Consider the following 27186-nt stretch of genomic DNA (forward strand, 5'->3'; position numbering starts at 1 on the left):
AGGGTGGTGCGAGTGGTACCCGTCACATGCAAGGCATAGGTGAGATGCAAGATTGGCTGCTGCCCATGGAGTATAGTCCTCACAAGCCCTTTTGTGTATCTGTTTCTCCACTGTATTCTGCCTTTGTGCAATCTCATTGCTTTGGATTTGGCAATAGAGACTGCTGTCAACCAACTAAAACTGATCCACTCTGCTGTACCAAACATTTTGTGTCAGTTTGGAATGTCATTTGTGATTCTACACTTTGATTTTCTGGTGTAGTGGCTGATCAGAATGAGCTGTACAATTTTACATTATCCATTAAAAAAAAATAAAAATAAAGATATGCATTGAGCTATGTAAACTGAAAAGCAAGCAATCAATCTGTCACAAAATTCCTCTGAGGTAAACAATTACATATTTAATTGCTTGTTAATTCTCCATAACAAAGCAATTGAAGGATGGCAGGGAAAATATTTTTTTAGAGCGACAACCTAAATGGAAATGCTAATTAATGCCAAAAGGTTTGGGGAAAGCTACTTTTATCTAACAAATGCCAGCCATTTTCAAAGCTGTAGAAGAAATTTGCTTCCAGCAAGTCAAAGTATATTAAAGGATGAGTAACATATGTTTCCAAAATCACCAGAACTGAGGATAAAGCAAATAACATGATAGGAGGGGTGGTGGAACAACACAACTCACTTCTCTTTTGGATGGGCTGCTTAATTTGGCATTTAATATGCCAAAGGGGCTGCTTAATTGTTTAGGCAAGTCTTCGGTTTCTGGTTAAGGATTTAAGTTCAAAATCAGTAGCACAGCATGTGCTTTGTATTTTGCTGATTTTGACAAAATTTGCTTCCAAATGTCCTGAGCTCCATCAATGCTGGCACAAGAAAAATGTTTTAGGAATGGATACAGAAGGCTCATTTTGAAGTGCACAAAGCAATTTGGAGGAACATGACGTGGACTTCTTTGCTCCTTGCAGGAACTCTGAAATACTAATTTTCATATGTTTTTTTCTTTAATAGAACTGTTCCTGATGAATCAGACCTGCTGAGAGATGTGGCAAATTGAGCAATGGAGTAGGTGCCCAGGTTGTATGCTACACCCTAAACACCAACTCTTAGTCTCCTAAAAAAAACCTTTCCTGGAATGTTTCCTATTTGCATGTTACACGAAAGGGAGCCTGAAACAATCAAGAAAGGAAAGGACATTGGTGGTTTCAGGTAACAGGAAATGATCTCATATCTTCATGTTGTAGGTAGGAGAAGAAGATGAAACAGCTAACCTTAAAGATAGGTGATCTAAAAATGTTGAGGGAATCAGGTGTGTGTGTGTGTGTGAGAGAGAGAGAGAGAGAGAGAGAGAGAGAGAGAGAGAGAGCGCTGTCCTCAGCCAATGTGATTCCAGCTTTTGTCCTTGGCACACTACAATTTAGCCTTGCTCTCCAACAAGTGTATTCCCCTCTTCCCCTCTCCATTTCCTCCTCTTTGTCAGATGGCCAAGTGATCTAAAACGGATTTCACTTTCACCGTTTTTCCCTAGCAGTTCAGTAAAATTGTGTGTATATGCATAACACAGAGAGAGGGGGTGTTAGGTTTTTCTTCTTCTTCTTGGGGGACAATACAACGCGACACACAAGGATTATTTTCACATTTACAGAGCTATTATGTAGAGAGTTATCAGGAACACCCCTGCAATATTAAATACTGTCAGGAATATTGGCTATAATGGATGACCTGAATACTATCGAGATTCATTCTTCCTCCTCTCTAAAAAAAGTAAGTTGGAAAAGGATGCATTGTATCTGCTGCTCCTGGCCAAGCCAAACATTGTTCATCAGGATAGATGCAGGGCTGCATATCAGAAGAGGCAATTAGAAAGCTCAAAGCAGTCGGTCAGCTTGGCAAGCATCCTTCTCATTACGCCAATTGCAAGCAGATCCCCAAAGGCTCCTTTGCAGTTGCTTTGCTCGGCGGTCCAGTGGGCAGCCAGTCCTGGTTCCAGTCCTGAGCTTTGGTCCTGGAACAACTGTTGTTGTGGGAGGCTCTCCAAGTGTCCCATTTATCACCCTTATAGTTGCTTAAACTGACCATTAGGCCCAGTCGTGACCGACTCTGGGCACTCATCTCCCTTTATTGGCCCAGGGAGCCAGCGTACAGCTTCTGGGTCATGTGGCCAGCATGACTAAGCCGCTTCTGGTGAAACAGAGCAGCACACGGAAACACCGTTTACCTTCCCGCCAGAGTGGTACCTATTTATCTACTTGCACTTTGACGTGCTTTCAAACTGCTAGGTTGGCAGGAGCAGGGACCGAGCAACAAGAGCTCACCCTGTCATGGGGATTCGAACCGCTGACCTTCTGATCGGCAAGTCCTAGGCTCTGCGGTTTAACCCACAGCGCCACCCGTGTTACTGACCCCAATAAAACTCTGCTTGCCTTTTGCCTTGTGGTGCTGTCTTTGGGCAGGAACAATCACACTGGCAAGTGTTTCAGCCCAAGATATGCATTTCTTCTGGGCCCAAACATGTCAATAGCAGACTGTGCCAGCGGCAAAAGGGGGCGAAGCAATGAATGCAAATTTTATTTTTATACCATTGGTTAATTCCTAAACGCAGTCACAGCTCACTCTCTGTCTTTCATCCAGGCAAGCAAGACGCATTGTGAGAGTTAAAGGACTCATCTCAGCCAGACAGAAACACCCAGGTCATTGAAGGGTGTTGCTTGGGGATAGCCCCAAAGGCCTGACAGAGCAGCCTGGAAGTCCAAACTTAGCCACCATATGCACCCTAGATTATCTATCTACATGCACCTAAACATGCCCTTTTAAAACACACCTGGAAACCACAGTCTGTATATTTGGTTAAGCCTGAAAGGGTTTGCATTTTAAGGCCAACTTGTATGCCCTTTTCCTTATCTTTTGACTTCAGAAGGAGTTACAAGGCTCTTCAAGCCCCCCAGTTGTACCAGGCGTAACTTTATCTGCGGTTGTCTCAAAATGACAGCAAAGAGAATGAAGTAATTGCACCCTTTGGTGTGCTTGAAAGGGTAGCCATGTCAAAGGAGGGCGTATGTAACAAAGCATAAGCCAAAAGAACAAATCCGGAGCAGCCTAGTAATTAAAATTATGAGATGTAAGCCCACAGCGTTAAATTTAGAATTTTAAATACTACAGGTTTGTCAGTTTCTCCTCACCTCCCTTCCCCCACTCTCTCTCTCTCTCTCTCTCTCTCTCTCTCTCTGCCTTCCCCCAAATGCATTGTTTTTCTTTCAGCTTTATAATCAGATTTAAACAAATACATCTCCCCGCTGGGAAAAGAACAATCTTTGGCCAGCTCCAATCTGCACTTTGATAAACTGTGTATAAACGAACCCAGGGATAATACGAGCACTCTGGATTGAATTCCCATCTTAAATTAATCTGTTTAATAGAGTGAGTTCACTTTCAGGTCCCCCTGTCATTCAGAAAACTGCTAGTGGATACTATACAATATTAGCAAAATAACCAAAAGTGATTTACAGCTTGGTGTTCAAACTGGGACAAGGTATAGCATTATTCAAAATGTAATGTTCCAACTGGGTGCACTTTGTCTTTAATGATCTATTTAGTTTTACTACGTAGAGGAGTATTTGGCAAAAAGGTTTTCTTTGGGTCTCCTCCTCCTCCTCGTACATTTTCTGACACCACTGAAGCCTGGGATTATCTGTTATGCCTTCTGGAAAATAGAACCTTAACAATTCAGCAACCAAAGAGGAAAAATGCAGCTCACCTTTACCAAGTCTTCTTCTTCTTGTAAAACTTGGTTTGATGTGACCCTTAAAAAACCCCCTCTATTATAAGCAGAGGTTGGATGGCCATCTGTCATGGATACTTTACTAGACATCCCTGCACTGCAGGGGGTTGGACTAGATGACCCTCGGTGTCCCTTCTAATTCTACAGTTCTTTGATTCTATGAAAGAAAATGTACATGTTCCAAGGCATGATTGAAGGGCCTTTGGTGAGGATCCTGTAAGGAAAGAGCTTGCAAAGTACTGACAGTTTAATGCATCTGTTTAAATGGTTGCTAGAGGGGAAACAATTGTCAATATGTTTCCTTCCCAAATTTGGGAATATGAAATATTAAAAAAATAGCTTAGATATACATGTTCAAGATCCATTAGTAGATTACAATCCTGGCACCAGTGGTTGGCCAGATGGGGCACTGGCCAAGGCCCCCAGGGTTAAGAGGGGCCTCCACAGCCCTGCTTTGTCACCATTCCCCATAAGGACTTGGCACTAACTTCCCTTGTATTCATTAATAGCCTGCTTTTCTATTTAAATAACAACAAAAGGGCCCATTTTTCTAAGGTACCCAGGTAATTAACAATAAATAAACTTAAGTGACAGGTCTTGTTTTTTATTTTTTTAAGGCACTACACACTTTGTAGAGATTGTGCCATCTCACTCTTAAAACCACAGACAACTTATTGGAATGCTTGCTCTAACATGTTGATTTGGGAGATCTCCATGCACATGGCTATTTCAGGCAACAGCGACTATATGCAGACTTTATCATCACTGAAATTGAATGCACTAACTCTATAGAGAAGAATCTGGAATACAGTGGTACCTCGGGTTACAGACGCTTCAGGTAACAGACGCTTCAGATTATAGACTCCGCTAACCCAGAAATAGTACCTCAGGTTAAGAACTTTGCTTCAGGATGAGAACAGAAATCGTGCTCTGGCAGTGTGGCAGCAGCGGGAGGCCATATTAGCTAAAGTGGTACCTCAGGTTAAGAACAGTTTCAGGTTAAGAACAGACCTCCAGAACAAAATAAGTTCTTAACCCGAGGTACCACTGTACTGGATATTGTAGGAACAGAAGCTAAAAAGCTCAAGCATCTGTCTGGCAAACATGTCTGTGCATCTTTTCTGTTGCCTTACACCTGCTGAAATGTGTCTACTGTAAGATGCCATATTGTCTACAAAGATGCAAAAGTTAAGGTAGGTTTGGGGGCTGATGTGATAACTATACAGTACAGCCAATGTAGAGGAAAAGAGACAGTGATTAGTGCCCTTTCCAATTTTTCCAGAGAGACAGAGATGTTTCTCTGTTGTCAAAACAAACACAGCCAAGAGTCTTCTGCCTAAAAAACTACCAGATTTTATTTTGGCGTAAGCTTTTGTGGACTCTAGTGTCACTTCCAGACTATCATTATTTTATGGGTGGGGTTCAGTTGCACTCTGGTGAATTCATTAAAGTGGGTTTGCTGCGAGAAGTGAGGTTACAGGGAACCAGGCAGAGGGCCTTATCGGTAGTGGCGCCTGCCTGTGGAACGCCCTCCCATCAGATGACAAGGCAATAAGCAACTATCTTACTTTTAAAAGACATCTGAAGGCAGCCTGTTTAGGGAAATTTTTAATGCTTAATGCTGTATTGTGCTTTTAATATTCGGTTGGGAGCCGCCCAGAGTGGTTGGGGAAACCCAGCCAGATGGGTGGGGTAGAAATAAATTATTATTATTATTATTATTATTATTATTATTATTATTATTATTATTATTATTATTTCATGGTTTTGTAGATGGGAAATCCAGATTCAAATTCTTCAAGACTTATTACAGGAAGCTTGCAGTGTGGTCCTGCACATGCAATTGTCTCTTGGCCCCAAACAATATAGACTGAGGATTATTGTGTGGCAAAACCACTGCTTTGAGTTCCTTGCACGTCAATCCTTTGCTGCCTTTACAGAATTTAGATCCAGCTACAATTGGTGGGATACAAATGCAAAAACACACACAAATGTACCATACAGGGTTGCAAATGTAACAACTGAGCTATAAATGCAACAAATGGGGATAAAAATGTAACAAGAAACAAATGTATGATACAAATGTAACAAAAACAACCCTGGAGATCACAGATAGTCGTCCCATGTTCAAAATTCCTGCTCAGATGTGAAGTTGGCTTTGGGCTGTTCTGTTTAGACCCTTCATCTGTTGGCTTTATATACCAGCTTACATACATACAGATCTTATATTTATTTTGCCATTACAGCTCAATCTATTTACTTATATGCATCTGATGAAGTAGTCTGTTGCCTTTGGGGGGGGGGAACCAGTTTGTGTCTAAAAATATTTTATTGTTCTGGTGCCATTCAAGTTAGCATTTATGGCAAGGGTAACAGAGGGATCCCCTGTAAATTTACTCAGAAGTTAGTCCCACTGTTTTCAGTGACATTTACTCCTACTGTACCACATGTACAGCATTATTTTTATTTTTTAAAAAAATTCACAACAGCCTTGTGAGGTAGGACAGGGCTGAGAAATTGTGATTTGTCCAACATCACTCAGTGAACTTCACAGCCGAGGGATGGTGAGTCGGGCATCCTAACTCCTCCAACACACTGTTTATTCAGGTTAGTAGCCTTTTAAGGGCTTCTCCAGACAACATACCCAGTTCTCTCCCTCCAAAGTTTATCCTCACCCTGCGAGGCAGACATTAGGCTGAGGGGGAACTGGAACCCTGGCCTCAAAGGCCCTAGGGCAACACACTCTAACCATGATGCCACCAGTGGCAGACCTACATTTTTGGAGCCCTGAAGCTTGAACTGTTATTGGGGTCCCTTCACAACCAGCAACGAGGTCCGGGTAACCACTATTATCTTCGTCAATGGAGTTGTTCCATGACAGATCACCACAATGTTTTCACAAAGATCAACTGCTACAATATCCGATTTTGAATGAAATTGCTGTTCTGCACTGGATTATTCCACATGTCAAAGTCACTAATGTGAACAAAAAATTCCTATGCCATATAGTTTTTGAGTTATGGGAGGGGGGAAATGAAAATTAGGGAAATGTGCTATACAGGATGCATCATAGAATGATTTAAGTCGCGCCACTCAAATCGGGTCTGCTAGACCCAAGTTTTCAGTGCATTTTTTTAAAGCCCTGGAGCCCACGCTCCGCAGCAGGAATGCAGGGCTCTCGTGCTGTCCCGAAAAGAGAAGCTGCCTGCTTTCTCCCTGCCCAAGATTCCCGGGATCCTTCGCTCGCCTCGCAGGAGTCGCGCGCTGTGCCTTTCCTCGCTCGCTCTCGGCAAAACTTTCAGCCAATCGGAGCGCCCCTTTCTCGAGCCTCGGCAGAAGCGCCGGCCCAGCGGCGGAGACTTCGCGAGCGAGGAATCGGGGCGGGGGGAAGAAGCAGGCCCGGCCCGGGGGGGGGGGGAGAGCAGGGGAGGAGATCGAGCAGCAAGGCTTCCCCGCCCGATCCCTTCTCTCTCCCTACACCCCACCTACCCAACCCGCTTCCCTTTGCAATGAAAGCCCCTCTGGATCCCTTTCCCCCGTTTAAGAGGCTACATTAGTAACTCCCCCCAGCCCATAATAGTACAAAATGCTGGGCATGTACGTGCCGGACAGGTTTGCCCTGAAGTCATCTAACATTCAAGACGGGATGGGGCTCTTTACGGCCCGGAGAGTAAAAAAGGTGGGTGATCCTTGCTGTTGCACCATTAAGGTGAGGGATCGGCAGGACGGGTGGGGGGAGAGAGATCCGCCAGGCTTTTCCTGCAAGCTCTTCCTCCCTTCTTTAACCTTCCACCCTCCCCAGAGAGCTTGCCACGTATTTCTCTCCCTCTCTCTCTCTCTCTCTCTCTCTCTCTCTCTCTCTCAAATCCCCAGGCTTCAAACTTCCCCATTTAATCCCAACCCCCTCTTCCTCTTGTGACACTCTTTAGTTCACTTCCGTCTGGCAACTTGGGGAAATTATTACATAAATGGCCTCAAAACTTTTGCTTTTTAATCTATCTTTTTCGCAGCGCCTCCTGCGCCCATTGTTGTTCGACTGAGCTCTCCTCGGCGCAGTCAGAATCCCCATCAGTTCAACAACAGCCACATAAAAGAAGGAGCTGTGAGCTCAAATCCGATTCGCATCCAAAATAGATTTGCCTGGGGGCAGGGATTCAATTTGCATCTTGCAAATCCGTGACAGTCTTCGGTTTCAAAGGAAGAGCCTGTGTATTTCAGTCCTTCACCTCAATGCCAAAGGGAACGAGAATAAACAAAAGGTGCCTTTTGCAAGCCGCTCTCTTGAGCTAGTTTAGGTAGCCAAGCCAAAGCTTGCCAAATTGTGGCAAACTGTTATTGTCCTTTCTTACTGTAATTGCTCCTCTGGTTCCTGGTTTATGCTTTCTGGGCTGTAGCTCCGTGATCCGTATAGATCACCTGCTTTGTGTGGACCCAGGTTCAGTTGCAGATATGTCCAGGTAGAGTCAGAAAGCTGCTGTCAGTCAGTGTTGAGAATACTAAACAAGATTGACCAATGGACTTAGTATAAGGCTACCTCCCTTGTTCCTATAAACAAACAAATAAGCAGCTAAGCAGTTTAAAAGGTGAATGGACCCCTGACCATTAGGTCCAGTTGCGGATGACTCTGGGATTGCGACACTCATCTCGCTTTATTGGCCGAGGGAGCCGGCATACAGCTTCCGGGTCATGTGGCCAGCATGACTAAGCTGCTTCTGGCAAACCAGAGCAGCGCACGGAAACGCCATTTACCTTCCCACCAGAGTGGTACCTATTTATGTACTTGCACTTTGAGGTGCTTTCGAACTGCTAGGTTGGCAGGAGCAGGGACCGAGCAACGGGAGCTCACCCCGTCGCGGGGATTCGAACCACCGACCTTCTGATCGGCAAGTCCTAGCGCTACCCGCATCCCTTAGCTAAGCAGTTTACATTACAGTAAATAATAGGATTGATGATTGATTTAGTGGATCATGTGTGAGTACCATATTTGCAGTTTATCTGGTAGCACGGCAGAGGACATCGTCTTCTCTCCCCATCCCACCGACCCCTGTAATTGACAGCATGTACACTGAACAAAACCGACACTTTCCTGAAGGCTGGATCTCTTTGACAGCATTCCTATTGCCATGGCAGAGAATCACATGTGTGACCTTATGAGCCAATTCTCCACATTGGGTGGGGGGGAGTAACCAATAGGATCCAGGGGTTGGAGCAATTCCCCTATGAGGAAATGTTACAAAATCTGGGGCATTTTAAGTTTTAGAAAAAAGGCAAGTAATTTTTTTTTTTGGGGGGTGGGGAATGAGAGGGTTTTTATCCTCAATATACTAGAACTAGGGAATATCCAATAAAGTGGATATGAATTTCAATCTATTTTATTATTTTAACTTTTTGTATGTTTAAAAGTTTTGTCATTCCCCCCTCTTGATTTTCTTGTTTTATCCTTTTGTAAACTGCTTTGAGGTTGTTGCTGTTGTTATTTTACAATCAATTGGTATATAAATAAGTAAATAAAAACAAAATAAACCTGAAAGGTGGACGATCCGAGACAGATAAAGGAAACACTTCTTCACACAGTTAACTTCTGAAGGCGTGGAATTTGATCCCTCGAGATGTGGTGATAGCCACCAACCTGGACTTTTTAAAATGGGGATTAGGCACATTCACCAATGATGATAAGTCTATCAATGGCTACTAGTCATGATGGTGACATAGAACTTTTGGAATGAGAGACAGTTTGCCACTGAATATCAGTTGTTGGGGATCATGAGTGGGAGAGAGTCCTGCTTGCAGGCTACCCAAAGGCATCTGTTTGGTCACTGTGAATAGAGAAGTTCAGACCAAATTGACTTTTGGTCTGATCCAACTCTTCTTATATCCATTAGGTCCAGTCATGACCGACTCTGGGGTTGCAGCACTCATCTGGCTTTATTGGCCGAGGGAGCCGGCGTACAGCTTCCGGGTCATGTGGCCAGCATGAGTAAGCCGCTTCTGGCAAACCAGAGCCGCACACGGAAATGCTGTTTACCTTCCCGCCAGAGTGGTACCTATTTATCTACTTGCACTTTGAGGTGCTTTCGAACTGCTAGGTTGGCAGGAGCAGGGACTAAGCAACGGGAGCTCACCCTGTTGCGGGGATTCGAACCGCCAACCTTCTGATCGGCAAGTCCTAGGCTCAGTGGTTTAACCCACAGCACCACCCGTGTCCCTTCTTATATCCTTATTAGGCTGCTAATTTGTATCATTAAGCAGTTAAAAAATTACAGGTGTTAAAAGGACTTTGCATGATATTCAAGAAGTTTTACTCAGAGTAGGCTTAATGGACCAGACATAGTCATGTTCATTAATTTGAGTAAACCTTAGTTGGATACCACCCATTAGCCCTCTTCAGAGATTCAGGGTACCTGTCCCCCATATCTTGTTTTATTTTTTTCAAATAGGGTATGGGAAGTTAACCTTTCTCGCCAGTTCTGATTTTCTGATTCGAAAAACATCTGGACATAGCAATTGTGCTGGAAGGCTTTTACCACTGGGGGATAAAGCAGCTTTTTTTGTGGGGTGCTAGGATGAATTCCATTGGGGATGGGTGCTGGGAGAAGGGTATAAACCCCTTTCCCCACATCTTTGTTCAGATATGAATCCTCTAAACCTGAGCCCCATGTAAGTAATTTAAAGAAACAGTGGTGCAGTCACACATTTCTGTAATAATATGTAGCTGACCCCAATAAAGTTGTGAAACTGAACATAGCAATACATTTTCCTAGATCAGAAGAAAGGGTTTGATGGCTTTGCTTTGCTTTGCTTGTGTTTCCACTCCTTAGGGCGAAAAATTTGGACCCTTTGCAGGAGAGAAGCGAATGCCTCAGGAGCTGGATGAAGATACAGACTGCAGACTGATGTGGGAGGTGAGGACTGCAGGAATGGCTTGGCTGCTGGGGCTCTAGGGACGCAATCAGTACATTGTTTTGCAAAAACAAAGAAGTCACACCCACATGATACATTTGAAGCACACGGTCCCCCTGCCCCAAGAATCTTGGGAACTGTAGATTGATTGATTGATTGATTGATTGATTGATTTATACATACATACATACATACATACATACCCCGCCCATCTGGCTGGGTTTCCCCAGCCACTCTGGGCGGTTCCCAATCAAGTGTTAAAAACAGTACAGTGTTAAATATTAAAAACTTCCCTGAACACCTGACATAAAACACCAGACATTAAAAACTTCCCTAAACTGGGCTGCCTTCAGATGTCTTCTAAAAGTCAGATAGTTGTTTATTTCCTTGACATCTGATGGGAGGACGTTCCACAGGGCGGCGCCACTACCGAGAAGGCCCTCTGCCTGGTTCTCTGTAGCTTCACTTCTTGCAGTGAGGGAACCGGCAGAAGGCCCTCGGCACTGGACCTCAGTGTCCAGGCTGAATGATGGGGATGGAGACGCTCCTTCAGGTATACTGGGCCAAGGCTCAGTACTTGGAAACGTACTGGGAGCCAAATGTAGGTACAATTCCTAGCATGCAGAATACAATTCCTAGCATGGGAATACAGTTCCCGTGATTCTATGAGGGAAGCGAAGCGATGTGCTTTCAATGTACAGTGGTGCCCCGCAAGACGAATGCCTTGCCAGACGAAAAACTCGCTAGACGAAAGGGTTTTTCGGTTTTGCGTTGCTTCGCTAGACGAATTTCCCTATGGGCTTGCTTCGCAAGACGAAAACGTCTTGCACTTTTTTTTTTAAAGCCGCTTGAAGAGGCGCAGTTGTGACGGACCGTGCTTCGCAAGACGAAAAACATCGCAAGACGAAAAGACTCGCGGAACGAATTCTTTTCGTCTTGCGAGGCACCACTGTACTGTGTGGATGTGACCCAGGGCTAGAATTGCTATTGTTTGTTAGTCTAACTAGATGTGATGGGATACAAAACTTTTTCTTCTTTGTATCATCTTTGTATCTCTTCCTTCTGTTCCCAATCACATTTACTTGCATTCAGTGTATGAGGTCTCCACACCATGTGCCCTTCTGCCCCGCCACCTATTGCCAGTGATGTGAGATGGGAGTTGGGCAACCCATAGGGTGCGGATGCTATACAATACACTGTGTTCAACCAGGGTGGAAAGATGCAGAGCAGCAGTGGCAGCTACAAAGGCGGTACAAGGGCGCTACTACTTGTGACAAAACTAAGACTGACAAAATGTAGTTGAGAGAGAGAGAGAGAGACAGAGAGAGAAACCTAGGGAATTATAAACCTCTACAAAGGCATGAATGGTCACAACTCTTCCAATTTAAAACCAATCCAGACTACCTTTTCTTAGTTAGGGCCATATATTACGGGTCTATTCTTGAACGGATAGCATTTCTGCTGTTTTATCTAGTTTAAATGCCTGTATTTTTAAATAATGGTGGCATGGCTGCTTTTAAATTTTAAGTGTCCTCTTATAAGAAGTGATCCACTTAGGGTGTAGTTTTCCTTTAATAAATGTCATTTTAGCAGTGGTGCTTGTTTAAATATATTCATTACCAGGGGCACCAACTATAGGGGGATCTGGGTGCCTGAGCACCCACAAAAAATTGTTGTGGGTGCTGCACAATGCAACTTCCGAGGTCTCGTAAGGTCTCGGAGCCTGACTTCCATTGCCACTGGAAGCCAGGTTCCGAGGCTGGGGAGTGTGTGGGACATCATGACATCACACTGCAATGTGACGCCATGACGTCATGCTGCAACGTGACATCATGATGTCATGTGCACTGGGCACCCATAACCTGGGACCCAAGTTGGTTCCCCTGTTCATTACGAAGAACGAAGATTCTTTTTGTCTAATTAAAGCGACCTAGAAGCACAATAATCTTCTAAATGCTGTAAATGGTTTAAAATTAATTTGTTTGAGAGTGTGACAGTGTTTCAGTGACACGTAGATGTTCTAACAGCAAGCCATAAAATCAGGTTTTATATGGTTCTTTGACACTTTTTCTTAACTTTCCCCCTCTTTGACCTATTTTTGGAACCTTGCACAGATTCCTGCATACCACATTTTATGACTTCCTGAATGTTTGAACCCAAGCGGTTTACGTTTACAGACGCTGATCTGAATACAAGTGTTGTTGTGCATTATGAATCATGCTGTGAAGTGGCCTTGAGTTGCAAGCCTGTGGCTAGGGACACGAAAAGTAAAAAGCAGCTGTCCAGGTTTACATAGATAGCCATTCAAGAAATTAGGAAGGCAGCTTCAAGTTAGTGACTGTTTTGCTGGAGCTCATATACTGTCTATTATTAGTAGTAGCAGTATTAACCACATTGCTGCACCCTCAAAAGAGAGTTAAGATCATTCCAGTTTATGAGGAAATATTCTTCGTAGGTTACATAGAATCTGAAAGACCCCCTAATATAGTTCCCACCCAACCTTTAGTGGGGTGGATTTTTTGGGCAGGGGGGTGGATCAATTGTAAGAAAGCTGCCCACATTCAGACAGATTATTTTTACTTTTGTTATTTAAAAAATCTGGAAAATATTTGTCACCAGGCCCCCTTCCTGTAAGTACCCTTCATGAAGAAATGAGAAAGCCCTATGTTTTGTAATTGTTAGTGGGTGATAACCAGACCTAGAGGACAAGGACGATCCATTGGGGGGAGGATTGTGCCCCCACTGTGATTGGAGTTCAGCTGGAAAATAACTGACCAATTTAAATGCTAGACCTCTCAGTCAAATCAAAAGATCATCCCACCTCTCCACTCCACCTCTTTCCAGCTGAATTCTGGGTGCTTACTCTATCAACTCGGGGATCTTCCAAACTTCCACTGGCCCTGCCACTTTCCCCTGGGAAATCCCGCTGTTTACTGCTGAATCTGAGCAAGTATCAATCAGGTTTTCTCCAGATTAACACTTGTTCCAATAAAATAAAATTAAATTATTATTATTATTATTATTATTATTATTATTATTATTATTATTATTATTAATATTATTATTATTACTATTACTATCAGCACACCCATCTGTCTGGGTTTCTCCAACCACTCTTGGTGGCTTACAGCATATATAAAAACATAGTAAAATATCAAACATTTTTAAAAAATGGGTTTTCCAGGGGGAAACAACAGGAGAAAGACAAAACTGCTCTGACACATGCCTAGAAAACAGGGGACAAGCAGAAAACTTCTCAGACCTGTGCTTTGGAGGCACCAGAAAAGCAGGAGTGTGGATCAGCCCTGTATTTCATTTCTCAAAAAGCCAGTCTGTGTGGGGTGGCAGGATGGGGGGTCATATATCTCACACTACGGAAAAACTGAGGCAACTAAACTATTCCGAGGATTGGGCACTGCCTGATCTCCCTTGGCATTACCTGTTAATGGCGCAATGTGGTAACGTGAAAGACTCCTCAAATCACTATGATTTGCCTCACGATTTGGGCTACACACAGAGCTTACGCAAACCCCTAGTATGCATGCCTAGCACTGTCAGGCATCAAAAGTACATACTCATTCATGTAAACAAATAAAATTCTGCTCATTGAAAAATAGGATATCAGGTAGAAGGCTAGGCTGGGATTTTTCTTCTTGACACTTTGGTAGGCAGGGAGAGTTGGATGTGCTGCAGCATTCCAGCATGCCTTTTCCCTCTTCATATTATGAAATGATACAGTGCTAGGAGGGCTGTATCAAGTGCTTTTTAAAACCATTCAGTTCAGATCTTAGATTGAGCCCTTCTGAGCCTTTGTTGAGGCTGACTATAGCTCTTAGTATGCTTGGACCTTCAAAGCTCTGTTGATTTCATTAAGGCTTTGGGGATGCTCAGTGCATTTGGGATTGCGGCCCATATCCTGTGGATGTGTGGTCTTATATGACAGAGCTATTGCTTGATCTCTGATGAGACTAGTATTCTTGGAGGGCGTCTTAAGGGAGCCCTGCTGGGTGGCTTGGTGTTTTGCTTTGTAAAAACAGTTCCTAAATGAAATATTTTGTGCTCATAGAGTGACAGTATTTGTAATCAAGTGACATCATTGCACTGCCTGCAATGCTCTTGCAGCTGTCTGCTTTTGATGAAATTAGGCATCAATACACCCTCAGCTGATGGGCTTCTGAGGGTTGAAACAAATAACAGTATCCTCAATTCAATTGCCAAATTAAGAACCATGGCACGAAGAAATAGGGTATGCAAACATTTTATCTGTAAGCCACAGACCACTTGCTCTGAAGTTATCTCATTGAAGTTCCTTCACTAAAGACCACATGACTAATGCAAACCAACACTGGGCTTGGCAGAACATTTATTGGGCTTTACCTCTCTGGATAAGGCTCCTAAAATACCATTAAAAATATTTGCCATCACCTACAATATTCTGCGGAGGACTGAAGGTCCCTGAATAATAAACAGCAATTAATCTCTATATATTCCTTTCTATTGATAGTTTATGGATAAAGTATCCAAAGCGCTGGCCTGGTTCGCACTTAACGCTAAACCATGTTTTATTAAACCATAGTTTGTTTGTTCATCTGAATCAACTTAATTGGGGTTTGTTTAATACCAACAAACCACAGTTTGAAGCCATGGTTTGTTGTTGGTTTATGAACCTTGATTTGTTTTAACTATGGCCTGATGTTACATGTAAACCCAGTACTCTTAACCATGGTTTGTTTGGCCATCACACTCCAGGTGCACATCAAGTTGCAAAGTTACAAGGTAAGAGCAGCTGGAAAGCAAGCCAATCTTTAGAAAAACAAACTATAGTTTGTTTGTTCAATCAATCAGTCGACTGGGGGAAAGTCTTCATCTTTTAAATTTTCTGCCAGAATTGGAAGCAAATTGCAGGCATGGTTGTCCCTTTTGAGGGAATGGCGTTGGCAAATTTCAAAAAGATAGATGCAACTTGCCCATGGAGGGGCTGCACTCCATTAGATAGAGTCTCTGAACGGCATTGCTCTAACCCAGCAGCTTCAAGATCAATGCAAGGCTAACATTTAGCTTCTAAGAGCATCCCATACCAGGTCTCATGTGTTCTGTTTCAAAATTAAATTAGAGGAGTCACGGAATATCCCTCCACCCTTGCTGTTTATATGGGAATGTAGTTTCTTGCCTTTCTTATTTAATCACAATCCACCAAATGGCCTCCAAAATTGCAAGCAATGTGTTTACTGAGTGCTGTAGCAGAAGCCATCTGTTTGTTATCATTGCTGTGCTGACATTTTTCCCTCACTGGCTGTAAAGTATTTGACTTCAGCTCACAGCCATGCTTATGTAGTGCAACAGAATACATCCCGCTGCTTAATCCTTTTGGCCAAACGCAACATGATTTCATTTCAAACGAGAGAGTCATTTAGCAAGTTGCCTGAGTCACATATGCCAACATAAGCTTTCTACAATTTTTTTTTTGCCATTCACCAATAGCCTTCCCCAGAGTGCTGTTTGTTTGTTTTTGTTTTTTGTTTTTTTAACCAACTTGCATTATTGGCTTGCATCAAGGCCACCATTTCACATTGGTGGGTAGTATTCACTGAAGGTGTTTGAATCTACATTTCACTGCTGTATACAAACCAATGGCCCCCAGTTCCTGAAAGTTGTAATCTCTTGTCTCCCAGCTTGTGGTAAAGTGCATTCAAAGGAGTTGTTAGTTCCCTAGTTATTGTCTTTTTCCAAATTAAACAATCTGTTGTACCTCACAGAGTTACAGTTTCCAGAATGGTTTTCCAGAGTGGTTTCAGAACTGGTCCTCTTTCCAGGGAACTAACTCTGGGTCTCCTAACAACTATCAGTGAGTGCCCTTAACAAATTACAGTTTCCAGAATTCATTGTGGGGAAACCATGACTGTTTAAAGTGGTATAATGGTGCTTGAAATGTAAAGTGTGGATGTGACTTCTGTCTGTTTAATGGGAATCAACAGACAAAATAGCAAAAGTCCCTTTACCTAAGAATAGAAATAATGTTCACATCAACTCCAAATGGCTAGAAATCATGACTGATTTTGGTGTTTTTTCCCATCACTGTATAAGTGATTAAAGGCTTCAATCCTATACCCATTTACCTTGGAGTAAGCCCAATTGCACAAAACTCACATAGTTAGGTTTTCTAAATTCCACTGAGGTCAATATACTTTTAAACAATCTAACTGTGTACATGATTGCAGCCATAGTATTGTCCAAAAGGAAAGCTCCAATTTTCCTGAATGCATTACTTGTCTGCTTATTTTAATGTACAGTTTAGTGTACGGCAGTGGTCCATTCAGGCTTTCAACCCTTTCATGTTGAAAACACAGCATAAACTTGCGCTATTGTGGAAATGTCAGGCTGTTTGAAACACGATAGCTTTAATTTCATCCATATTCATGCAAGAATTAACACTGGCCTTGCTTGTCTGTCCCAAACAAAGTCAAATACATATAAATATAACTTTTTGGAGCAGATTTTGTTTTTTCAGAGGCACATACAAATCCTATTATCTTCAAAAACAATTTATATTCACATCTCTGTCTCTTTGGGGAACAAAATCTCTCCTTGGAAAAAGAGTAGTAAATTGGAGGGACTTTTATATTGTTTTGCAGAACTTCGGGAGCAGTTAAATAAAGAAAATAAGAACAGTGTTGAGAATACTCTCATGTGGTTTTTGCTAAGCTTTGTCATAATAAGGCTACCTGTGTCTGTCAGTGAGGAAGTAGGATGTCCCTTCCCAAGGGTAACTAAGACAAAAAACTTATATGCTGCAGTGGGTTTTGTGTCAGACTAGGACCTGAGAGACTCAGGTTAAAATCCTCATCCAGCAATGAAGCTTACTGGATGACCATGGGACTGTCACACTCTTAGTCTGACAAACCTCTCAGGATTGTTGTGAGAATAATATTGTGGAAGAGGTAGATAACCATACATATTAGAAAACAAGACCATCAATGGCTACTAGTCATGATGGCTTACATGAACCAATGGTTTTTAATGTATTACTTCCAGAAGCTGTGGGTGCCCAGGTGATGTAGAAAATGAAGCCACATATTACCAGGATGTTAAACTACTATATCACCTTAAGATTCAACCTGTTGCTTTATGGGGATGGAGAATGTGACCTCCATTGTGTTGCTAGCATGAGTAGACCAGACCACTCATGTTAGCAATTAAGTGCATAAGAATTTTGGGTGATAGGTTGAATCCTACCCTTGAAATCTGGAAACAGTGCTTTCCTAAAAGTTTCTCATTCCTTTTGTAAGAGATCCACCTAACCTTTTGAAAAGTGTGGTTTCAACAGAATAATATTTTCTCCCTAGAATTTTCCTGTTTCTGTCCGAAGTGAGTACACAATGCTAAAGAAGTATATTATAATATCACTCAGGAACAATGGTCAGTTACAGTCCCTTTTGGCACAACGGTGAACAGTTTGCTAGTTTGTTCTGTTATTTTCCAGGTCCAAGGTCTTAGAGGCTCAAGTTAAAAGATGGAAAAGGAAAATATATATGAAGTATTGAATAGACTGCTTTGGTTAATATTATTAAAGCACGACCTTCCCTCTTCAGAGACCCTGGAAGAGGGTCCATTACTGTTTCATAATATGAAAACATTTTCTTATAGGAATTGGGAAAATGCTGCAACCACATGTGATGAGGAGCAGTACAAATGTGGGTTTTGAAAGGCAAATGAGGAAGAATGGCTGGAGTTGAAAGTGCTAAGGAGAGCACAGATGTGTTTACCTTTTCCCAACCTATAGCTGTATCTGGGCAGATTGCCAGGGGCTTTAGCATATCTTAAATAATTTTGTCCAGAACATTTCTCTGGGTAGCCCATTGCAATTATTATCTCCAGTGCATCCATTATTTTTTGAAGGCCTTTTAATAACATTTTTAAAAAAATCTTTGAATATTGTTGATCATAATTTTTAGTATTTTCTCTGCTGTTTGACAGTGGTTGGTTGGATTTTAATCTTTTCAATGCAGTTGTAGCTCTTCTGTTGTGTAAAATGAGATGTGCCTGGCCTTGTTTTACTGTTTTGTTCAGGTTTTGATATTGGTATGAATTTGTATTATTCTTCTACTTCAGAGTTGTTCTTATTTAGCTTATTGTCACATAGCTTTTATTATGAGGTGACAAATATAAATAAATAAATAAGCAGTGAGAGTCACTAGTTTATATATTTTTATTGGACTCGGCAGCTCAGCTAAAGAAGACCTTTATTAAAGTAGACCAGAGATGGGGAACCAGAGGCCCTCTAGATGTTATGGGAAGCCAGCTCCCATCAGTTGCAACCAGCATAATGCCAGCCCAGAAGAGTTCATTCCATAATACTGTACTGGTACTAAAACAGCCCACCTCCACCTCACTAGAAACTGACAATAATCAGACTTGTGCCTGTGGGAGTTTTAGTCTGACACCAGGGGGTGGTCAGGTTTCCCTATGCCTGCTGTAGACCAAGATAAAATGGGAGCAGGTATGGGTTTGGAAGTGGGATTTGGAAACTATCTAGTTTTGTTCTTTTGACAAAACCAGAAGTGTGGGAAGCAAGCCCTTCCAAAGGTAAATTATAGCACAGGTTTTCACCTGTGTTTTTTTTCCTCGGGTGGACTGTATAAGATGCTTGAATTCTATAGTTAACCTTTTGTCCTGTCTGAATTAGTGAAGGTTGTTGGTTATCCAGTGGGGCTATTTGACATAGGATGGAGCTTATTACTGAATATGAGCCCTGAGAAAAGAAGGCTGTCAATTTGAAGAGAGTTAGCAAAAGAGAAGGGCCAGTTGGTGATGGAGGTACATGGGCCAAGGATGTGAGACATGGTAAATTCCTGGGAAAGTGACAGATTTGCTTCTTCTGCCAGGCAGAGTAAGATAGGCTAGGAGGGTGAACCCTGGTGATTTACAGTAGAATATTTTAATTGTTCCACAAAGTTTTAGTTTTGCTTAATGGTTCTTGCCATTGCAGGTGCGTGGGAACAAAGGTGAGGTGCTTTATGTGCTGGATGCCAGCAGTCCAAGGCATTCCAACTGGCTCCGCTTTGTACATGAAGCACCATCCCAGGAACAGAAGAACCTGGCTGCTATCCAGGTAAATTTGGTAACTGCTTATTATCCTTAATCTCCGTAAAGGATTGCTCATTTGTTTATTTATTCGCCTGTGCCAGCCTGGAAACACTGTATGAAAAATTTCAAAATTCACAGGGAGATACCTGTGCACTTTCTTTATTGTCAGTCAACAAACCATTGAAACATTTTGTAGCACTTGACAATCACACTTGGTAAAATTTATAAACATGCACATGAATACAGCTGAAAAACATAGACTTAAAATACTACACAATATTGATAGATATATTTATTGGGAACAACTAAAACATCCCCAAAATAGTGAGTGTGTTTTATGTTCTCGAGAACTCTTCTCTAGGCAGGATTTTAAACAAAATCTGAGGAGTGGGGTGAGAAGGAGAGAAAACGCTGGTCAGGGTGTTGGAGGCCAAAAGACTGTGGTTTGTATCCGTGTTAAAACTGAGTTCAAGAGGTGGTAGACAAACTTAATTTGGTTAGTCTCTGCTGTATGCAAAACGGATGCTAAGTTGCACCAAAGGACTGCTGGGATAAAGAAACAATAGTGGCAATTCCTCCATTTTTTGAAAGTGCGTAATTTCTCAGGCAGCTACTCAGAAGCTTTCTGCCAAAGACAAGTGAAAGCGATAGGTAGCAATTAAGTCCACGTCCCAATAAAATCCATTCTTCCATGAATTTGTCCCCTTCACAATTACCCCAAATTAGTAGTTCGTCTTTAGTTAATTTTTATCCCAACTAATAAAGGTAAAGGTAAAGGACCCCTGACAGTTAAGTTCAGTCACGAACGACTCTGGGGTTGTGGTGCTCATCTCACTTTACAGGCTGAGGGAGCCAACGTTTGTCTGCAGACAGTTTTTCTGGGTCATGTGGCTAGCATGACTAAGCCACTTCTGGCAAAACCAGAGCAGCACATGGAAACACCGTTTACCTTCCCGCCAGAGTGGTACCTATTTATCTAGTTGCATTTAGATGTGCTTTCGAACTGCTAGGTTGACAGGAGCTGGGACCGCGCAATGGGCGCTCACCCCGTCGCGGGGATTCGAACCGCCGACCTTCTGATCGGCAAGCCCTAGGCTCAGTGGTTTAGACCACAGAGCCACCCACGTCCAACTAATATTCCCTCCCAGAATATTCCCAGAATAGCTTGGGTTGTATCTAATACTGCTGTTCCACTTGTGCAACAGAACTACTTTGCTCATGCATTTGCTTTAGCTTTGACTTGATTCTGCCTTTAGATTGAAGTCTATGAAATTAGAGTAAAAGCTAGGCAAGAATAATTTTACAAATATCCCAAAATCATGTCTTATAAATATAAGCAGTGCTTTTTTCTGGGGGGTATGCAGGGGTATGCACACCCCTAAACATTTTGTGAATCTTTGTACTTTTGTCCATTTACTGTATTTATTCTTCCCGATTTCAACTATAAAATGGTGGTTTTCTTGAGTCAAAATGAGAGTACCTCTAATCATTTTTTAAAGAAAAAAAGCACTGGATATAAGAAATTAAAAATAGTGGCTAATCATACATCCACATTCAAGCAGATTAGCTTTGTATGCTGTGCCTGAGCTATGGAAATTCTAAAGAACTGTAGAAACTATTTAGAATCTGAAGACAGTTGTGTGAGTGTGCTTTGTTAAGTGGATAAGAATACTAAGAGTTGTAAGGAGTGTCTACTTTTTGACGCCTCCCCCAGTGGAAGGAAATGGTTAATCAAAGTTTTTGGACTACTGCCAGATTGAATGAGGACTTGTAAGGCCATGTATGACATATAGCTATGAAGTCATTGGCCTTTTGTTGGAAGTTGTAATCAGTGTGACAGCAACAATAAACCTTCAGTCTTTTCTCCTGTCATTCAACTGATCAATGAACATATAAAATTCACAATGCCTCTCAAAGCTAAATGTGTTTTCTGCTTGCTTTCCTGTACCTTAATCCCATTTTGAGTAACCTGGTTGAATAAAAAGGCCTGCATTTGCTCCTGTGTTTGCCAATTACATTTTTATACTTTTTTTTTTTAACAATGGTGTCTGCTGGTGACTACTGTATGGCGAAGGCCCCTTAGCTGTTAATGTCAAAACTCTTTATAAACAGGATCACAGCCAACCCTTTCTATTCAAGCACTCTGTTCATTAGCCACCAGACATTCTGGTGGTCTGGACAAGCTCAGCAAACTGGAATAATGAAATGGCAAAGGTTAATGGGAAAAGAGGTATTTACTGTGATGCAGTAGAGTGGTTTAAAGTCATACTTAACAAATGTAATAATGGAAGATTAGTATTTGAGAATCAGTCAACACTGTAATAAATATGGCACAACTGGTCTGCCTCTCAGCCTAAAAGGCAGGCGGGAATTTGGAAGAGGAGGTAAGCCACAAAGAAATCCAAGACAAATGCATCTTATTATAAGAAGACAAGGAGAGTCTTGCTGGCTCAAACCAAAGCCCTATCTGCTCCAGGATTCTGTTCTCACATTGGCCAAACACATGACTATGGCAAGCCCATAAGTGGGACATGAGCATAATAGTCCTCTTCTGCTTATGATCCTGCTTGTGATTTTATATATTAACCTACTGCAATAGTTACTCATCATAAGGCAAGTTTGAGGTTTTCTGTTCATTTCTTGTGCTGCCCATAAGCAATTATATTAACAAAAGGTAATGCCCAAATACATAGTGTTTGACTTTTAAAGAAAGCAGGGCCATCTTCTTGTTTTAGCGGACCCATGACAGACTGCACTCCCTATATCAGTGGTCGTCCTATATCACCACCATCATTCAAATATACAGACCACATCAAAGAAGACTAAAACAAACAAGCACAGGTTCCAAAAACAAAGTTTAGCAAACTCCAAAATGATAGAACCACCCATCTAAATCTAAAAAGCAAAACAATTTCATCGGCTCCAATTACAGATAGGTAGCCGTGTTGGTCTGCCATAGTCAAAATAAAAAAAATCCTTCCAGTAGCACCTTAAAGACCAACTAAGTTAGTTCTTGGTATGAGCTTTCGTGTGCATGCACACGAAGAAGTGTGCATGCACACGAAAAGAATCTGAAGAAGTGTGCATGCACATGAAAAGAATCTGAAGAAGTGTGCATGCACACGAAAGCTCATACCAAGAACTAACTTAGTTGGTCTTTAAGGTGCTACTGGAAGGAATTTTTTTATTTTATTTTCATCGGCTGTAAAATTTGAATCGAAATAAACCTTCAGTGGGCACCTAAACATCATTGTGCCAGACATCTGTCTGATTTTGAGTGGCTAGTCCGAGAACTGCAGCTACAGGAGTAAAAGCCCAATTTATAGTACAGGCTTAGCACACCCATCTTCTGGACAGAGATACAGTAGGAGAGATGGTCCCATAGATACCCTGGTTCCAAGTTGTTTGTTGACATGGCAGTCCTGGCAGCAGTAGTGTTGGACACATTGCTCTGAGCCACCATTTAAATTTCTAATAATGTAGGGTCATTATGGGAAATTAAAATGGTAGCTGAGCGCATGTATTTGAGCATAAACCTGCAGCAGTAGTCTTAGAATCTTGGTATGGGGTGAACAAAGGCTAAAACCGACACCCGGGGCAGGGCAAACCACCGGCTGTGCATGCGTTGTGCCACTACGTACGACGCATGCATGGTGTCACTACATAGGGCGCATGTGTGGCGTCACTACGTACAGTGCATGTGTGTGACACCGCACATGTGTTATACATAGTGGTTTGTTGCTGGCGCCGCCCCAGTGTCGTACGGACGGTGGCGTGATCTTCTGCTCATGGCTGCAGCGGCAGCAGAAGGATACATTGCCATCCGTATGGCGCTCGGGTGGTGCCAGCGGCAAACCGCTATGTACAGCGCAGGTGCGGCGTTGCTATGAACAGCGCATGCATGTGACACAGCACATGTGTTGTACATAGTGGTTTGCTGCTGGCACTGCTCAAACGCTGTATGGACAGTGGCGGGATCCTCTGCTTGCAGCTGCAGCCACGAATGCGGCTGCGGCGGGGCGAGAACCCCACGGGGTGCCGCCTTGTCACCCCTCCAGACATGGCACTCGGGGTGAACCGCCCCCCGCCCTCCGCCCCCCCTTGCGACAACACTGTCTTTGTAATCTTGGTAATCTTAGAAATGACTCTCTCTCAAACTTTTATCAACTCATGTCCCCCTTCTGGATTTTTGCTGCCTTCGGCCCTCCCCTTCATGCCCTGCTTCTAACAGCAGAGGTATGGATTTCATACAAAATTTGTAACTGAAGCAGTGCTTGGTTTCATAAATGAAGTCATAGTCTTAGGAGCCTTGGTTTGGTCTGAGTGTGGTTTGGTGTTACCATACACTCTACCCTGCTTCCTTAACCATGGTTTGCTTGAGCTCCCAACCGCAAATGCTCAACAAACTGCAAAAGTTTTGACTCAAGAGCAGCTGGAAAACAAGTCCAGGTTTGAAGAAACTAGCCATGGTTTGTTCGATTGTCTATGGGACAACTTGTGGTTAACTAACGATTTGTTAAAACAAATCATGACTTAGCCTTTGTGTATCAGGGGCTTTGTGTGCCTGGACATATGTTTCCTTGAAACAAGAAAAAGTAAGAGCCAAATCTTTTTACATTAGGAGGGAGGGGGGAATGTCTTATAACTTGATTTATTTTAAGTTTTTATTGTGGTAAATTAAAATTCCCTGGAACATGCAACAGTGCTATAAGAGGAAAAAGTAACTCTTTGATGAAGGCAAGATATCCTGATAGCTATCTGAACTCCACTGTGAAATACACATCTTGAAGAAAATATGTAATTAATTTTCTTCTCCCCATTCCATCACTGATGTAAGAGCGAAAAATGTGTCTGGTCCTTGAACACTGTTGCTTTTGACAAGTTTTTCAAATTAAATTGACTTTCCCATTTCATAAATAAGTCATTTTAATCCATTACAGACCTATCTAAGCTTTAGAAGTAAGATATCCCTTGTTGGCAGTTTCAATGAATCTTAGCATATTGCAAATTAAAAATCATTATCTTGCTGTAGCCTCGCAAAGCTTGTCACAAAATATATGGCTATGTACACCGTAAGCAAGGCTCAATTAACTTTACTGGATGTTGATCAGATAAGAGTTATGATTTACGACAGCACTTGGCAGCATTTGCTAGGTAAATGTGATTCTCCTTTTGTTTCCTTTGGAAGAACCCAAAGCACTTTGCTCATCTGATAACGGTTGCCCAAGTCTGCATTACCATAAAACCGTTGACTGAACCACATGAAAGCAGGCCCATGGAAATGAGAGGTGGGCAGAAGCAAGAGGCTTGCAAATTCCAATAAAGCTATAGAGACAGAGCACAGGGCACACTCAATGTTTTGAGAAGACCCTGGGCAAAGTGTCCTCTCATGGACTTCCTCTTATGTAGATATAGGTCTCATTGGGAACACCTGCCCACAGTGTTGGAAGCAGCAGGAGTAGTCCATGGGGGGCTGGGAACTGGCATTGTAAGCTCTCAGAGTTCCATAGTACAACTCCATGGCATCCTGAACAATGTCAGTGGGTGGCTTGCAGACTGTGTCCTGACATCCCAAGGGACCTGCTAGCTGTCTAGGATGCTGGTGCTGAGCTTGATATACAGCAAAACAAACATCTTTATGTCTTCAAAAGCATGCAAAATTAGTAGCTGGGCTTCCACAGGATACATGATTCCAGCCATCTGGAAATCAGTTACCAACTGAAATTAGGCACACAACTAATATTCTGATATTTAGGCAGCCGTTGAAGACATTTTTGTTTAAAAAGGCTTTTCCTAAAATGTGACTCAGACATTTTATGGACTATTAATTGTACAATTGAATTGCCGAAATGGTTTTATTGCCTCTAGTTCATTGAGTCTACAGGTTGTTGTTTTTTTGTATTTTATCTTACTTTTCCTTCTATCATACACTGCTCTGGAACCTTTGATTGTGAATTGGTTTATAAGTCTGCAAATAGTAAATAAATAAATAAATAACAAGCTCAGTTGTGTCTGACAGGAAAAGTCAGCCGTGTGGTACCTTAAAGACTAACAGATTTACTATGGCACAAACTTTTTAAAAAGTGCAACAAGACTATGTTGTTCCTGCTGGAACTTTTGAGCAATATATTATTTTCAAAACAATGGATGAGATTCAAGTAAATTGGATGATCAGAATGAGCTCTAGTCATGCAGTGGGATTTCCCCCTCTCTCTTCCACCTGTATGCCCCCCAAATCTGCTGTAGGGGGCTGGGGAAACCCCCAGAATAGGTTTAGGGCTTGTGGGGGTGCCCAGAGGAAGGAGAGGGGAGAAAGTCCTATTGCACAAGCAGACCTTGTTCAGCTCATGCATACCCTGCTTAACACTACTATGAATCCACCTTGTATCTGACAAAAATTACTTGTTCTTGTATCCACTCAGAAACTTAACTTGTATTTCTTGATGCTTAAAAAAATTAATTTAGCTGTATGCTTTCCTAAAGGGACTGTCCAATCTCTTGCTTTCCCCAACAGGAAGGAGAAAATATTTTCTACTTAGCTGTTGAGGATATTGAAACAGATACAGAATTGCTGATTGGTTACCTTGACAGCGACATGGAAGAAGTAGAGGAAGAAGAAGAGGAAGTAATTACTAACCAGGAAGAAGATGACAGCATCATCAGCAACAGCGGTAACAGCAGCCATAAGGAATTGCAACAAACTAGTGAGAAAGGTATGGATGAAATTAAGCTGAATGGAAATGATGCGCATCTGTTTAAAAGCACACAGTCATTTCTTAATTTAAGAAAACGAGGGGCACCTTTTCTGTATAGCTGAGGATTTTGGTAATTTCAGTGTTCTGAACAGTTTACAAATTGCAACCTTTGCAGGCTATCAAGACTACTTCAGACTTCGTGCCTTATTGCCTCGATAACTACGAAACAGGATTCTATTTTTAAACATTACTGGAAAAAATCACACCTCTCTATGTGACTCTTTTATAAGATTATTTCAGTTTTAAAATATATATTTAAGGTCCTTTCTTAAGTGTCTTAGAAGGCACTCACAGCAAAGGACTTATCTTTGTTTAATGAAATAACATAAAACTCCAAAAAAATCAAACAGCAGTACATAAATAAGGACTTTACAGAAGTGATAGAATTTACATAAATGATATAATAAAACAGAGCACCGCCCCTCTCCCCCAAGTTCTTTCTTTTAGGTGGTGTCACCACAAAACCTCTTCCTTGAAAGTTGATCTTTCTGTTGGCTGGAAGGAACATTGCCTCATCTTAGTCACCTCAGCAGCACAGCAGTCTTCTCAAAAGAGTTGCCACTTAGGAAACATAAACTTACAGCCCTTTATAATGTCTGCAGAATTATTATAGCAATGTATGCTAGAGGGTTACACCAAGACAAAGCGATGCAGAAAAATAAGTTGCACAGAA

The 27186-nt window shown here is 42.1% G+C and overlaps 1 protein-coding gene across 3 annotated transcripts in view; it reads left to right on the plus strand.

Annotated features, from left to right (window-relative positions):
- The first annotated feature begins 7177 nt into the window (after nucleotides 1-7177).
- PRDM5 (PR/SET domain 5) overlaps nucleotides 7178-27186 on the plus strand; it is an 88907-nt gene continuing 68898 nt past the window's right edge. For all 3 annotated transcript variants that reach the window (XM_081208104.1, XM_081208105.1, XM_081208106.1), the window contains exons 1-4: nucleotides 7178-7453; nucleotides 10593-10676; nucleotides 19661-19783; nucleotides 26273-26471. In XM_081208104.1, the coding sequence (XP_081064230.1) occupies nucleotides 7361-7453; nucleotides 10593-10676; nucleotides 19661-19783; nucleotides 26273-26471 (499 nt within the window). In that variant the 5' untranslated portion in view covers nucleotides 7178-7360. The remainder of the gene's footprint in view (nucleotides 7454-10592; nucleotides 10677-19660; nucleotides 19784-26272; nucleotides 26472-27186) is intronic.

Source organism: Podarcis bocagei, assembly GCF_964188305.1.
Source record: "Podarcis bocagei genome assembly, chromosome: 9".
NCBI lineage: Eukaryota > Metazoa > Chordata > Lepidosauria > Squamata > Lacertidae > Podarcis > Podarcis bocagei.